General features: G+C 40.0%; 1 protein-coding gene across 2 annotated transcripts in view; it reads left to right on the top strand.

The window, feature by feature from the left end:
- Positions 1-632: 632 nt before the first annotated feature.
- LOC139123178 (uncharacterized) overlaps positions 633-15,037 on the top strand; it is a 34,538-nt gene continuing 20,133 nt past the window's right edge. For both annotated transcript variants that reach the window (XM_070689273.1, XM_070689272.1), the window contains exons 1-3: positions 633-721; positions 2,740-2,941; positions 13,572-13,753. In XM_070689273.1, coding sequence (XP_070545374.1) covers positions 679-721; positions 2,740-2,941; positions 13,572-13,753 — 427 coding nt within the window. In that variant the 5' untranslated portion in view covers positions 633-678. The remainder of the gene's footprint in view (positions 722-2,739; positions 2,942-13,571; positions 13,754-15,037) is intronic.

The raw sequence follows: 15,037 nt of genomic DNA, 5'->3' as shown, positions 1-15,037 counted from the left end.
ATTCTCTGATATGGTCTCGAGAAAGAAAGATGATTTTTTGCGAGAATCAGTGGCAGACCAAAGGACAACGAGACATATATGTTGTATGCGATGCAACAGTGTACCAGTGTACACATGTTTTTGTGAGGTGAAGTGGGTCAGTTTCCGTTTTTCCAGTGATCAGTTTTGCTTTTTTTATGATTGACAAGCTTATTTTACCATTTACAAACCAAAAAAATAAATGTGCAGTTCACCGATATGATATAGGCCTAATATTGATATAGGCCTAAGAGCTTAATTTATTGGGGGGGGGGGGGGGGGAGAGGGCTTAAAAAATATGTGTTGGAAGGGTACTCCAATTTTGTAGTTGTGAGGAGGCTACGTAAAAAGCAATCAAAAGGAAATTTTCTATCCACCCCCCCCCCCACCCCTCACGACCCACCCCGATGTGTTTTCACATCCTAAGCGTTGGCCTTGGAAGCATAAATGTGCGTAAATGTATACATAAGCCACTCCTCTCCCCTTGTGGCTGAATCGTTTCCCTATTTATACCCTTCAAGAGTGTTCAAGCGTATTTCTGCCAGGTTTTCCCCTTGATCTGCTGTTTGTGGCAAAGCCGCCCACTCACTCGGGTCACCGTGGCCGGTCTGGTGACCTTATGACCCCACGAGTTTTTCATGCTAGAGGGCGGGGTCCAATATGGCGGAAGCAGGAGCAGCGGTCGCTGCAGGTGGAGTCAACAGTAAGTTCATACATTTTCTATGCTCGTAGCTTGTCGTTGTCTTCGAGAGATTAAGGTATTATCCTAGATAGTGATTGTGTCAGCCGCGCGATTTTATCAATTCTTTCCAGTCGTCGATCTCCAACGTAACGCATGTACAATGAATGTGTATGCCTCGCTCACGAGATAACTTTTTTTTACCTCCGCTCCTAGCTGCAGTACAGTAGCTCGAGGTTTTGTATGGGTATTTGGGTCGGACGGCAATTTGCCGTAAAACCTCGAGCTGCTGTACTGCAGCCACTCCGCTACATGCTCGACCCGACAGAGTAACCGTTGTGTAGCCATGGAGGCAGTAGCGGAGACACCTCCATGGTACAGCCTACAGTAAAGGTACCATGTACACTGTATACCCTAGGTGATGGTCGCTTTTGTCATGATTTCTCCGAACTCTCACATCCATGGCTGAATATAATTATTATTGTTATTGTTATTTTATTATAAAGCCTTCAAAAGAAGAGAAATACAAAAACTGATACAATGACAATTTAAAAATCAGGTATTAAATGAAAACTCTCTGTACAAGACAAAAGAAAACCAAATTTAAAATGGTCTTAATAACATATTAAGAAGATAACGACTGTGTAAATCTTTTGCAAGCAACAACTGGCGAATGCTGTCAGTCAGCCCATATCTGGCCTTGAACATGTCTTCATATTTTTACGGATCGACTGAGAATATCACTTGTCAAAAATATAACGCAAAAGTGATATACCATTTCTGACACAAATTCTATTAACACGTGATACTAAATCAGTGTAACCCTCCCATCTACCACATAAATGCATATTCAAGAGATGCAGGTAAAAACATCGTGCATGAGAGTTATTACTAAAGGTGGATTTCATCAAATCAAGAGAACTGATTTCAAGTGACGTATCAATTTTCATAACATTAATTGCCTTCAGGAAAAAAGTACTTCTAAAATATTTGTGAATGCCAAACCCAGCTTTTAGTAATAATAATAATTATATATATACACAGTGTAAAGGATGGACCTCATATCATTTAAGCTTTTGTATGAGATCTAGATTTGCAGTGCATTTCACCACGGTCACTCCTTTTGTGGAGGGACCGTGATTTCATGTAGGTAGGGACAGCGGCTCTGGTTACATTGTGACAATGTTTATATTTGTCATGGGAAAGCAAGCTGGCATGGGAGTGGTATCTCGTCTGGAGGTCACAAAGAAAGTTATCAATTCTCATCCAGAAAAGGGGTAATTTTTAAGTTTCATGCGTCGACATCTCTTTTATAAACTGAGTGACTTTATGCAAATAGGCCATGTATCCTTGATATCACAAAAAGCGACTCTGAAAGATATACGGTACCATCAGAAAGGGTGTGTCACCCTTTTTATGATGCAATATAAAAAATAGAAAAACAAGGATCAAACAAAATTCATTTTTAGATAATGACATTTCAAAACATATTCATGACATTCATTTGAAACATAGAATAAGTGTCAGCAACTTTCACTCAGCTTGAACTGATAGGAAATGGCACAATTAGCTTTCTTTTCCTTTCATGACAAACTGCCTTTGTGTTAGACAGGGAAGAAAATGGTCTACCAAATTGTTCAAATTGTACAATCATGATGTCTGTATGACACAAGCACTGTCAGCTACTTTTACTTTTGAAAGCAAATTTAGTGACATTGTGCTCTACGTACTTGTCCTGGCAGCCTGCACACACCTCGTCATCAGGTATGACTGTTCCTCATTGAAGTTTACAGTCTATATTATGTCAAGTTGACAGCATATTGAAATACTTACATGCACATGAAAACATGCAACACTGAATACTTGTGTGTCAGGGTCATAATGGTAAGTTGATAATGTGGGGTGCTTTTTTTCAGTTTGTCTAGTGGTGACTTAATTTGTGTTACGATTTTCAACAGTTCAGTTTTAAAGTTCATATTTCAGTTTTCAAATACAGAGTACTGTACTTTACTTACCTTATACTTTAACCTTTGATCAATCAGTGGTCTTGGTGACTGGAGCATCTGGGTACGTTGCAGCCCACGTTACCCAGCAACTCTTGAGGGCAGGCTATCGTGTCAGAGGTACCGTACGGAGCCTGGAAAATAAAGCAAAAGTTGAACCTTTGCGAAATTTATGCCCTGATGCCAAACACCAACTTGAACTTGTCGAAGCGGATTTACTCAAACCAGATTCCTGGAAAGCGTATGTATTGCTTACTTGTATGCAAAATACTATATTGTAATTGGGATTATAATGTACAGTACAATGCATAATTTTAACCATATTTACAAATTTACATTTTCCTACTGTATATATTAAATTTAGAATATCAGCATCTCCATTTATTGGGTTGCAGGGATTTTACTATAGATGTTACAATAGTTCACAAGCCAAATGTAAATAAAGACCTCTCAGCCAATCAAAGCAGCGATGTCATACTCATCAGTAGTAGATCATTGATCTATGTCTTTGACCTTTGCCGGAAGTGCTGTCATGGGAGTTATGCAGTCAAGAACTTTTATTGTGTCGCACAAATAAAATATGAGGAATATACCATTAAAATTGATCATAGTGTCACAAGGCTTGGTTGTTTTCCCGATAGTGCAGAAGTCCGCCTACACAAACCTTTGTGACTGGGTTCTTTTCTCTTTGGGACCCCCAGTGAAAGTGTAAAATCAAGACAAACAGGTTTCCGAGTTTATGAGCGTATTTATTTCTGAAGCTCAAATCATATGCATATGGTACTATAGCACACAAAATATCATAAAGAGATAGTCACCAGTATCGTGACTGCTAAGCAGACAACAAGGTGCACTGTATGTATGAAATATATCAGAAAATAGAACGACACGACACAGCATAAAACCGTAAAGGCAACACAAGGACATAGAACATGTAACGAGTTACAAATGGGTGGTGGTTTCATACAACTTGCCACGAGCTACTCTTGCTAATGGCTTGTTGCAGGCTGTCGAGTCCTTGGCAGTTCAATATCACACGGTTGCACACAGTATCTCAATGTTCAGGCTTTCTCACAGTGTCTCAATGTTCAGGCTTGCTCACAGCGTTGCAATGTTCAGGTTTACCCAAGGTGTCTCTCAGAGTCCACGTCCAGCGGAGTTTAGTGTGGTCAGCTCCCCATCTACACTGCGTAGTGTTGTCTGGTTTGATTTAGTAGTGGAGTGGTCAAGAGTCCTCTGGAATGGGATTGTTAGTTGACCAGTAGATTGGCCCGTGGTACCTCGCATGTCATCCACAGTAATACTACAACTCTATATGGAATAACAATCATACTTAAGTACGGAGTGGGGTGGGCGGGCGCTGTTGATCTTCTTCACAGCGAGAAAGCATATCACTACACCTGGGTTAGCCCTTTATATATCCTTAATATGCATATTCATATTTTGTCAACCAATCACTATGCAGTGTAGCTAGCTCCCCATCTACACTGCGTAGTGTTGTCTGGTTTGATTTAGTAGTGGAGTGGTCAAGAGTCCTCTGTACCCCCTTAGTTTCCCTCAGTTATCCACTCCCACACTCGTCTTTCTCTCCAATACTCATCAACCAACCTCTACCCCTTAAGCAATTACGACTCAGAGAAATACAAGAGGAAATTATTTATTATTCATCCATACAAATGTAGTCTAACCTAGTGAGTATTCTCAAACAGCATATATATTCACATACAATTACAACCTATTCGCGCTCACATTCACAAACAGCAGATGGAGGAAATGCTAAGGATGCACCAGTGAGTTCATTACAACTTTGATACATACTGTGTGCTTCTCCAATTGATTCTTGTTGCAGTTTAACGGCTGGGGAGAATGGTAACATCACCTTAGATAACTGCATGTAATAAGATGCTGTCGATTTATTTGACCACCCTATATGTTGCATAATATCTGGGAGGGGTGAACCTGACAGAGCAAGAGCAATTGCACAGGAACTGTGAAAACTGTGTATGGTCTCACCCTCATAAGTCCCTGTTTTCCCCATGTAGTATTTTAACCTAGCATTTGCCGTATTTGTTGCCATGGGAGCATCTTCCACTTTTCTATCCCTAGAGGTTGAGCGGAAGCCGGGACTCAGGGTGATACTTACTGCCTTTGAAATATCAATGTATTCTTTAATAGCCTTCACTGGGCATAACAAGCTATTTTGGTTTTCATATACATGTAATACCGATGGCCTCACTGTTCCATCTCGTAAAGTTTTTCCCCATACATGATTAATCAATAGCGCTCCATTCGGTAACTTCATAACGTTTTCGGTCTTGGTTATTAAAAGATCCCCTGCTCTGTCTCCTGTAAACAGTAACGTGAGGAAAAGTGCTCTGTCTCTTGCCAATATAAACGCTCGATACGGCTCAATGTTTGGGAACCTATCAATTTCCAAATTTATGCATTCTATTACCTTGCTAACCTTTTCAGTCCTGATGGGAAGTGTCTGTTTCGGTATCAAGTTCTGTTTGAGTTGCTCCTCTGTTACTGCCTTTAAATAATCCTTTACCGTTCTATATACTGCTTGATTACCCAAACCCAATCGTTTGTCCCATTCTCCTCCACGCCCCTTTTTTGACCAATATACGAATCTACTGTTTTAAATGCTAAGTGACGAGGGCATGTGCACTGATCATTTTCTGTGCAATCTGAACTATGAACAATTGTACGACCTTTTGCGTCTTTCCAAACTAGAAACCGCAGAACATCTTTTGGTGACGCCGACATGATTGTCTCAGTTGGACTGAGGCCAGCAAAGAAATCTTCAACTTCTCCTTGTAACTGGAATTTTCGCTCGCTGTACGGTGTTGATCTCACCTTTGCCTGGATTTCATTGATTCTATCATCAACGATACCAATATTGATAGCCTAGCCGACTATAGAGGGCGGGGTTCATCTTGGAACAGTTTTGCACTTCCATATTGTTGACAAAAATTAAAAGTGACATCATTCAGATAGAATATTAGGATATTTTATTTCCCAATAGAACAGAAAAGAAAAAGAAAAATACAGACACATTAAGGATTAGTAAATTGGGTAGGGACTAGAAAATAGTATCATACAAATCGAGTCCAGCCCCCTACCATTCACAATTGCTGAATCTATCATTTTGCCATAGGGCGTCATGTTAAACATTGTGACCTATCCTCGATATTTGAAATAAATTCTATGTCAATGTAAGTACATAAACGTTGTCGTAGAAAATATACATGAAAGAGAAGAAACCTGTCAGATAAACAAGAGATGACGTTTCAGGTCTCTTTTAACTTTTGACTTAGATCTCAAAGATCTTATACTTTCTGGGATTTGGTTCCAGAGTGTAACACCAGAGTATTTCATTGAACACTGTCCTATATTAGTGGTATATTTAGGGATGAGAAGATTTCCCTTGTCTTTCGACCGAGTAGGATACAGATGTTGAATGCTTGAAAAGTAACAAGGAATGTCTGAAGGAAAATTTCCACTTATATTATCATAAACAAAAAGTACAGTTTGATAAGTATATTGCTTAAAGACATCAAGAATTTCCTACTCATGCGACAATGGTTGTGTGTGCTCAAATCTGTTGGAGTTTGTAAGAGTACGTACTATTCGTTTTTGGGTAAGATATATAGGCTTAAGGTAAGTTGCGTACGTATTCCCCATACTTCTAACGAGTAAGAGATATGTGGTAAAATGAAACAATTATAAAGTAGTAACAATATTGGTTGGGGGACAATGTGCTTAATTTTATATAATATACCTGCCTTAGAACTTATTATTTTGTTAACTTTATTTGTATGTTCTTTCCAGGTAAGTTTATTATCTAGGTCAACCCCAATATATTGAGTGCTTTGAACTTCATAAATTTGTTCCCCTTTAATACTGATTATGCCTTGGCATTGTACTAGTCTACTTTACCCCAGAATATTACATACTCAGTCTTTTTTGTATTTATTGTTAGTTTATTACTACACCAGTCAACTACATGCTGTAACTTTTCATTGACATAATGTAAATTTATGACTTCACTTGAGTCAAAAGAATGAAATAAACTAGTATCATTGATCAGCAAATAGGCGACTATCAAAGAAATCTGTACACTTTGCCAGGTCATTGACATAAATGAGAAAAAGAGTGGGTCCCAGTACAGACCCCTGTGGGACTCCACAGGATAGTGACATTCCCGACAATTCTCTGCCGGTAACCATAGACGAGGGGCTCCTAGTATACCATGATTTAGTCTCTGTGAAGGACAGAATGTGAAAAAAAAAATGATTTCACACGCATTACTTTATTCATTTAGAATTAATAGACTATGATAAATCAATAAGTACCCAGTAATGTTGGAGTCGGCTTTACCATATTCTAGCCACAACCTTATCCTCCATTTCGACTGTTTTCTACACCATGCCTAATCAACCATGATTCTCTGTACACATCTAATCATTTCATTGACAAAGTTAACAAACGAGTTTTGTATCATTATTTTCTCTTTTTTTTTTTTTTTTTTGTTAAACCCTACGTTTTCCTGAAATCAAGTCGGCATGCAAAGATATCGTATACAGAGGGGACTGGCATCCAGCATCCTGTTTTTGTTGGGACCTCCCAAACTTTTTCACCGGCCAAACCCAGCCGGATAAAGCTACATGATTTTCTTTCCACTATTGGCCACCAGTATAGGCGTGGCAATGTCAAGGCGACTACGATGGTAGCTAATGCTCTCTCCTCTTCCAAAAATCGTAATACAGGCCCTATCATGAAGAAAGGTGGGAATACATAACTATTCTCTCCCTTAATTTCCCGAGTGAATACGTCCACCCCTGCCGAGTTAGGAGTTTTCCATGGGGTATAATGTTTTAAAGGGTTCCATCTGTGCCCCTTTGAGCATTTGAGTCGAGGGCCATCAGGTCAACTGTATGGGGACCAAACTCATGTTCTATCCTATTCCAATATCTAGCTAATAATCTAGAATCAGCTGCTGACACCCTCCGTGATGGTCTGTCGGCCGGATTCTCAGCCGATGGGATATACTCTATATCAAGAAGAATATCGAGTTTCTCCACTGTACTATATAATTGACGCAGAGCCTCGTAAGCTTCAGCACTCTGTGTTCCCATATTTTTCCACCCATACATTGTTACCTGATTGTCAACTTGGGCTTTCACTCTCTTATTCTTCATTAGATCACTGTTCGCCTGTAGCACATTATCTAGAGCCATAATCTCCTTGTGTGCAATGGATTTGCCTTGGAAGTTTCTACCCCAATAGTCGCACGTTATCTCATTTCCATTCGCATAAATAGTGCCTCCCCAGCCCCCTAGAGACGCATCACTTGCTAAGGATACTGTGACGTGCCTCTCCTGTTTCCAACACGACCAATCCCTACCACTATCTATTTTCCTCCATCCTATGACTTCCTCTCTAAGATCCCCTCTGACAGCTATCTGTGTTCCTAATTTGTCTGCTTTTGCAATTTCCCTGGTTATTGCTCTAACATAAGGCCTTGCCGCCGGTATCGCTATCGTGAAAGAAACGCATTTCCCTACAAATCGGTGCATTGTTTTGATCGACACCACTTTCTTTCCCAGAATACTTTCCCTGAGATCAGCAAATTTCTGTTTCTTTAAAGGGGGCAATATAAATGCTGACCTGTACGCGTTGTATCAGCCCCGAAGCCAAGGTATTCAATGTGTTGGGTTGGCTGCAGCACACATTTCCCTAAATTCAAAGTATAGCCTAATTCAATCAAGATGTAGCACTTGATAAAACCTGCTGCGTCAGCCCTTTCAAAATCTGGTAGGTTTTCACCATTCTCCATCAACTGACCTGCATGCCTATCATCTATATACAAGAAAGAAGGTACTCCCAAACGACGTATCTCATTCACGGCCGCTAGACCTATGGTTTGGTAGATATAGGGGGAACATTTCCAACCAAAAGGCAAGGTGGCGGCAACATACCAGTAACCTCCCCACTGGATACCCATCAAAGCCCGACTTGATCGCGTAAGGAATATATGGTCATAGCCACTTTTGTCATCCGTTTTTGTCTGATAATGCCCTCTCTCTAAATATCTCGGTAGATTCGTAATTAGATCCAATTTAAATGGTAGGTCTTTCATCCACTATTTCAAGTATCTTTGGTCGTGACATACCCTTGGCTTTGTTGGCTCTACCGTTAATGGCATTACTATATTGGGAAGCAACACTTTTCCAACCTTTCCCCAAATCTCAATTGACCCTGATTGAACTCTATCCAGCAAAGTTTTACTTATAAACTCTGTATAATGCCTACATACAGGATTGTTTGGCAGATAAATGCTAGGTGGAAAACCACGATCGTAATACTTTCAAAAAAATATGCCTTTATATGGCACAACGAACTCAAAAACGGACACAAAATTGTTTATCCATTGTCCGACCATTTTCCTATTATCCTGATTTTGCAGTATTTCTGACCACTTTTCACTCCTTTCATGAAGTCCTCCTGCTCTAAAATACGCCGGGTCTCTGAAACGCAGATCACGAGCAGAAACTTTCAACCCTTCTTTCAATACTACTTCCGGATGGGAAAGCACAGTATGAGTACCTGGACTACCATTCCAAGTGGTCCATCTCGTTTCTCTGGAGATATAACAACCATAAGCCCATGTGGGGTCCACATGTATCGCCCTCTCCCATTCCGGAATAGCTGGAACATACATCCATAAACATTATTAAAGAGGATGGAGGATATGGATCATTTCAGAATAAAACACCCTTAATTTTACAGGGTATATCATAAAATTAACACGGGCATAGGGCACAAGCCCCCACCTGGTTCAAACAGGAGGGACTGTAATTTAGAATACAGTGTACCTCCCCCAGACACGCCCAAGTTGTTTTTGGTTTTTTTTAACTCCCATTTTAAACACATATACATATATTTCCTGTTCAGGCACTCTATATCATTCACAATCTCACATTAATCTCTCCTCCAAACATTAGAAATCAACTCCTCGTACGGCTCATTTATTATACAAAGGAATGATATTACAGAAATAAACCAGGACACCGCCAAAAGCGATCCTGTGTACATTTCTTCTGTTTCACTTTGACAAAATATCAGTTTTGACTTATCAATCATCTGGTCATTTATTTTTCATCTCTTCTGGAAGTGCCTCTATCTCTTCTTCTATCATATCTCTCGTAACCATAATATCTATCAAGTCTAGCATAACAGTATCTAGCAATGTGACCTATCCGATTACATCTCCAGCAACACAAATTCGACCTTTCCTTCCTTTCTCTAGGACCTATACTAGAATTAGTACTTGTATAACCAGTCGCCTTTTTGACTTTAGCTATTTTTTCTAATATTTCCGCATGTTCACTCAATCCAATTAAAGCGAGTAGCATCTGAGGCATCGCAGGTGACTGTCTCTCCTTACGCATAACCAGTAACATTCCTATGTACTTCAGATAGTCTTTATGTCTTATGTCCATCGCAGCATCGACAAGCATCTCCAAGCGTGCCAACGCTTCTCCTGGATTTAATAAAGTACCATCCCTTTCCGCATACAACCTCAACTCTGTCAAAGATCTATCAAATCTATCATCCGCTGCTTGCTTATTGACCGTCAGTGTATCTGGCTTGGGTCTACTTAACACAACCACTCCCTGCAACACAAATGAATATTCATCCTTACACCTGGGCATAACAGTATTCGCTCATTCATGCCTATGCGCATAAATTTTACATTACAGCCTCTCTTGACTATAAAAGTAAGCCAGTCCATATTTGCTTACGCATAAAACAAAGACTTCAAAAGGAGGGCTAATATTCCACATGGTTTATGCAACCCTAAAGACATTTTCCATGTCACGACCCCTGAAAATTCAACATCGATATAACCTTCCTAGACATTACACATTCAGACGTCTGAATGCCGACCCTTAACACCCAAACCAACCTTCACGTACAATTCATATGGGCTTTCCTCAAATAATACTAAACCAGGACTCCCAACATTTTCCCTCTCTTCCACCATTTACTATTAATTAAGACACCATTTCCAGCAGCAGCATACCTCCCATGAAAAGATCGGAAACTGATATTATCATTTTTTTTTTCTTTGTTTCTTTCAATATTCCAAAGGGAGGTTGTGAAACATCCCTAATGTTCTGACTTTCAAATGCAGCTTTGTTATTCCGTACCCTTAAACCAATATGAACTTTCAACAGTAATGCACAGACCTCGCCTGCACTTCTTGCCTTTTTTATTTTTTTTTTTTTTTTTTTTTTTACACATTCGTCAGATTCATTACACATCTCAATCTCACATGGACAACTTCATATGTAACTTCTCAGCGCTTCGTCTTCAAAATTGCTAGGTCATGCCCATATCAACTATTTAGAAAAAAAAGAAATCGACTCGCATACCACATTTCTAATAACCAAAATTATTTCTGCTCCGAATTCATCAAGCCTATGTCTACACCTGACTGGGACGACTTGCATGCCAGATTTCTGACAATATCCAAATTCGTCAAACCCATGGCTTTAACCTTATGGGGACGACTCACATGCCACATTTCTCACTATATCCACTTTCGTCAGACCCATGTCTACTTCATGTGGACGACTCGCATCCCACTTTTCTGCTATTGAAATTCGTCAAACCCATGCCTACTTCATGGGGACGACTCGCATGCTACTCTTCTGCTATCGAAATTCGTCAAACCCATGTCTACTTCATGGGGACGACTCGCATACCACATTTCTCACTATATCATAATCATTTCTACACCCAATCCATATGAGTCGTTTGTGCATCACACTTCATGGGGACGACCCAACCAATACAGAGCATTAACTCATTGATATCCATCGACCGTAATCTTGTTGCTAGTGTATACACTTGAAATACAAGCCATGTTGAAAATTAAATCTTTGAAGTTCCAAAGGGTAAACTTACCGAATTGCCTGGTTGTCCCTGCTTGTTACCTTCTCAGCCTCCTGCTGTATTGGCTAGTGCTATAGTGGCAGCAGTGGTAGTTGCGGTAGCAGTTCTGGTCGTTGCCATCCTGCTTACAGCAATGGTGCTCAAAACGGAGTTTGTAACGCCGTCACTGTTGTTGCTTGAGTGCTTGGAGTAGCCATTGAAATCTGCCTGGATGACGAGCGAGGTACCACTGTGTGTTGTTATCTGCTGTTCGTCTGTCTTCACAGCAAGAAAGCATATCACTACACCTGGGTTAGCCCTTTATATATCCTTAATATGCATATTCATATTTTGTCAACCAATCACTACGCAGTGTAGCTAGTAGTGTGGTTTCACTCATCTTGTAGGCTCATGTTCAGGCACATCGTCGCACAAGCCTTCCAGTCAGGTATATATTATCCTGGTGTTATCAGTTCCTCAGTGTAATTCGTTCTCCTCGCTGCTACTGACTGGAGCCTTTATATATGCCAACCCAGGTGCACAGTTCCACCCTCTGTACTATTCATCCGCTAGGATAATTAATTCATAGTCATTGTTCTCACTGCTCCACTGTCTATTGTTCTGGCCGTTGACCCGAATATCCATAAGTTGTCTCAGAGCTCTCATCAGAAAGTTATACAATCAGCACCAACTATCTCACCACCTCTATATACACGTACATAGTCCTGACAGCTATAACCACCAATCAGAATGACAAGAGACAAGACACATATCACAGACAAAACCACACACTGTTGATACTTTGTGACACATAGTATGACCTCTACATGAATTTAACATTAATATGAACCTATCAGTTTGTTTGACACACCATAAAAGCCAAAGAACCTCACATAATTCTGCTCCAAATTCCCTAGTATTTTCAATTAATTAAACATTAGTGTAAAAAACTACAATCTCATCCAGTTTGTTGGAAATGTTTCTCCTTTCCAAACGATCATGTTCTGTCACTTCCTGATCATTTCACAGAGATGTAGGTTGCAGCCACGTAACTCATATCTCTAGTCCATCTCCTAGTGAAAGTCCATATGTTGAAAAGAAGTTTATTAAGCCTGCTGCCCAACGTAACACATTTTCAATCAACTCAGGCATAACTTTGATGAACTAAAATAAATATTGACTAAGTTATTGTAAACTTTTCTCCCGTCTGAACAATATTTCAAATAATGTCATACCAGTATATTGATGGTGCAAATACAGCGATCTGATTGGTCGAGACACGAAAAGAACCGTGGCATATTGGCGATATACCACGGCTGGCATGCGCACTGGCTCTCAGCTTGAGGAAAAGTCCTTTTATGACGCTCCCCGCCAGAATTTCAATATACTGTTATGATATAATAGCAATAAATCACACCCAGCGACGGTATACCACTCGATTTTGACCATTTCACTTCATATATGCACTCGCTATCGCTCGTGCATATATGTCGTGAACTGGTCAAAATCTTGTGTTATACCATTGCTGGGTGTGCTTTATTGCTTAAGGTAGAACGCACCTCAGGGACAGAAATTCGGGCCTTCAAATTTTATCAATTTTATTCTGTCCTACCACTTGTAGGGGTCATTTTGAAGCTCTGGGCGAAAGAAAAGTTTTCACCGTCTTAGTTTTTTGAAAATCAAAAATTTTACTTCTTTCCCATAGAGTTAACACAGGGATGGCGGCCATTTTGAATTTCAAATATCGAGAAATCGCAAGTTATTTGTCTCTCTAGTACCAAAGTTTGCACGGTGACCCCTGATTTTTATTCTTGCTTTGGTAAGAGAATGGTTGAAAGTTTCACTGAGGAAAGTTTGAGCAAAAGTTTAAGTCTTTCACTTTCGAGGTGCATATTACCTTAAGTAGATTCCTGATTATTCTACAGAGCTGTAGAAGGGTGCAGCCACGTCATTCACATCGCGAGTCCATTTCCTAGTGAAAGGCCACGTGACGAAAAGGAAGTGATTGAGCCTGCTGTCCAAGGTACCACCAGTATTCTTAAAGCTTGCCAAGAAGTCGGTAATGTGAAGAGAGTGGTGTTGACAAGCTCTATTGTTGCAGTATCAGGTAAAAGAGAATGACTCAAATTTTCATAAATATTACGTATTTCCATCACACAATGGTACTCATGTCTCCCCCTTAATATAATATGTGTTAACGTTATTTGGTTCAACCATGGGCATTCTGTTATTCTTAAATGATGGTGTATAAGCGTGTAAACATGATTTCGTATTTTAGTTTCTGTTTGCCGCTTACATCGTGATTTAAAAAAATAAAAGCCTCAACAGAAATAAAGTATCATTAATACAAAAGGGAATAGAAACATTCGCACTCTGCTGGTTCACCCAATTGATTATTCTTTCTCTCACAGCCGGTCATTCTGCACCGCGAGCAGAGTTCTTACCAGCACGTATTTACCGCAATTATGAAGCGCGTATTCGAAGTACGGCGGAGAATGACGACGAAACGTTGCTATGACTGCCGCGTACATGAGCGTGGTGGCTGGAATGGAATGTGCACGCGACTACAGACATGCACACGAGCGCCTCTGAACTGTTGTCTGCTGTCCCGGCCTCAGAAATGTTAAATATACAAGGGTATGCTCATATGAACATGGAACCTGACGATGTGCGTTACAAAAAAGGGGGGACGGGGGGATAGATACTGACTATTACGTCCGCAAAAGGTAAACAAATTTTTTATTTTTGCAATGTAACTCACTGACGATAGAAAGTAAAATATAGAATGAAAACAAAGAAAAAATGTGAAAATGTAACCCTTGATCTGCCAGGCTTGTTCACATTCAGTACGACCAAAAACAGAGTAAAAAGAAATGCACAGTTGAAAAATCTTTCAGGTTCTGTTGAAAGGCTTTCACTAAAACTGAAACTTAAATGTTCTTCTTTGGAATATTATTTTGGAAGGTTTTTACTACGAAGAGATATAAAAAAAGTATGTCCTTTCTTCTGCGCATGACGAAACCACAGAATGGCATTTGCTATATTAGCGTATTTTGTGACGTTCGAACATCCAAAGTCTTACCAGATAACGGCAATTTGTGATGCACATAGTCAGGATTAGCAATGCATTTATTTTCGGTCACATTTCGAATATCTACTACATGTCTGTCATTTTCATACCTTGATGTGTGCTACGATGCCATTTTAAATTTCATATGTCGCTTTCGCAATGGAATTCGACCCACTTCATCGGTAAATAATGTCATCCAGAAATGATTTGCTCACCCTTGTGTATATATATCATTATGACACAGCGCAGGTCACGCGAGCGTACGTATAGTACGCGTATATGTGCGTGCATAGTTCCGCCGCGGCGTTCAGCAAAGAATGC

Source organism: Ptychodera flava, chromosome 22 (assembly GCF_041260155.1).
Source record: "Ptychodera flava strain L36383 chromosome 22, AS_Pfla_20210202, whole genome shotgun sequence".
NCBI lineage: Eukaryota > Metazoa > Hemichordata > Enteropneusta > Ptychoderidae > Ptychodera > Ptychodera flava.
Note: the sequence above shows the minus strand (reverse complement) of the source record. Positions and strands in the feature narration are given on the sequence as shown.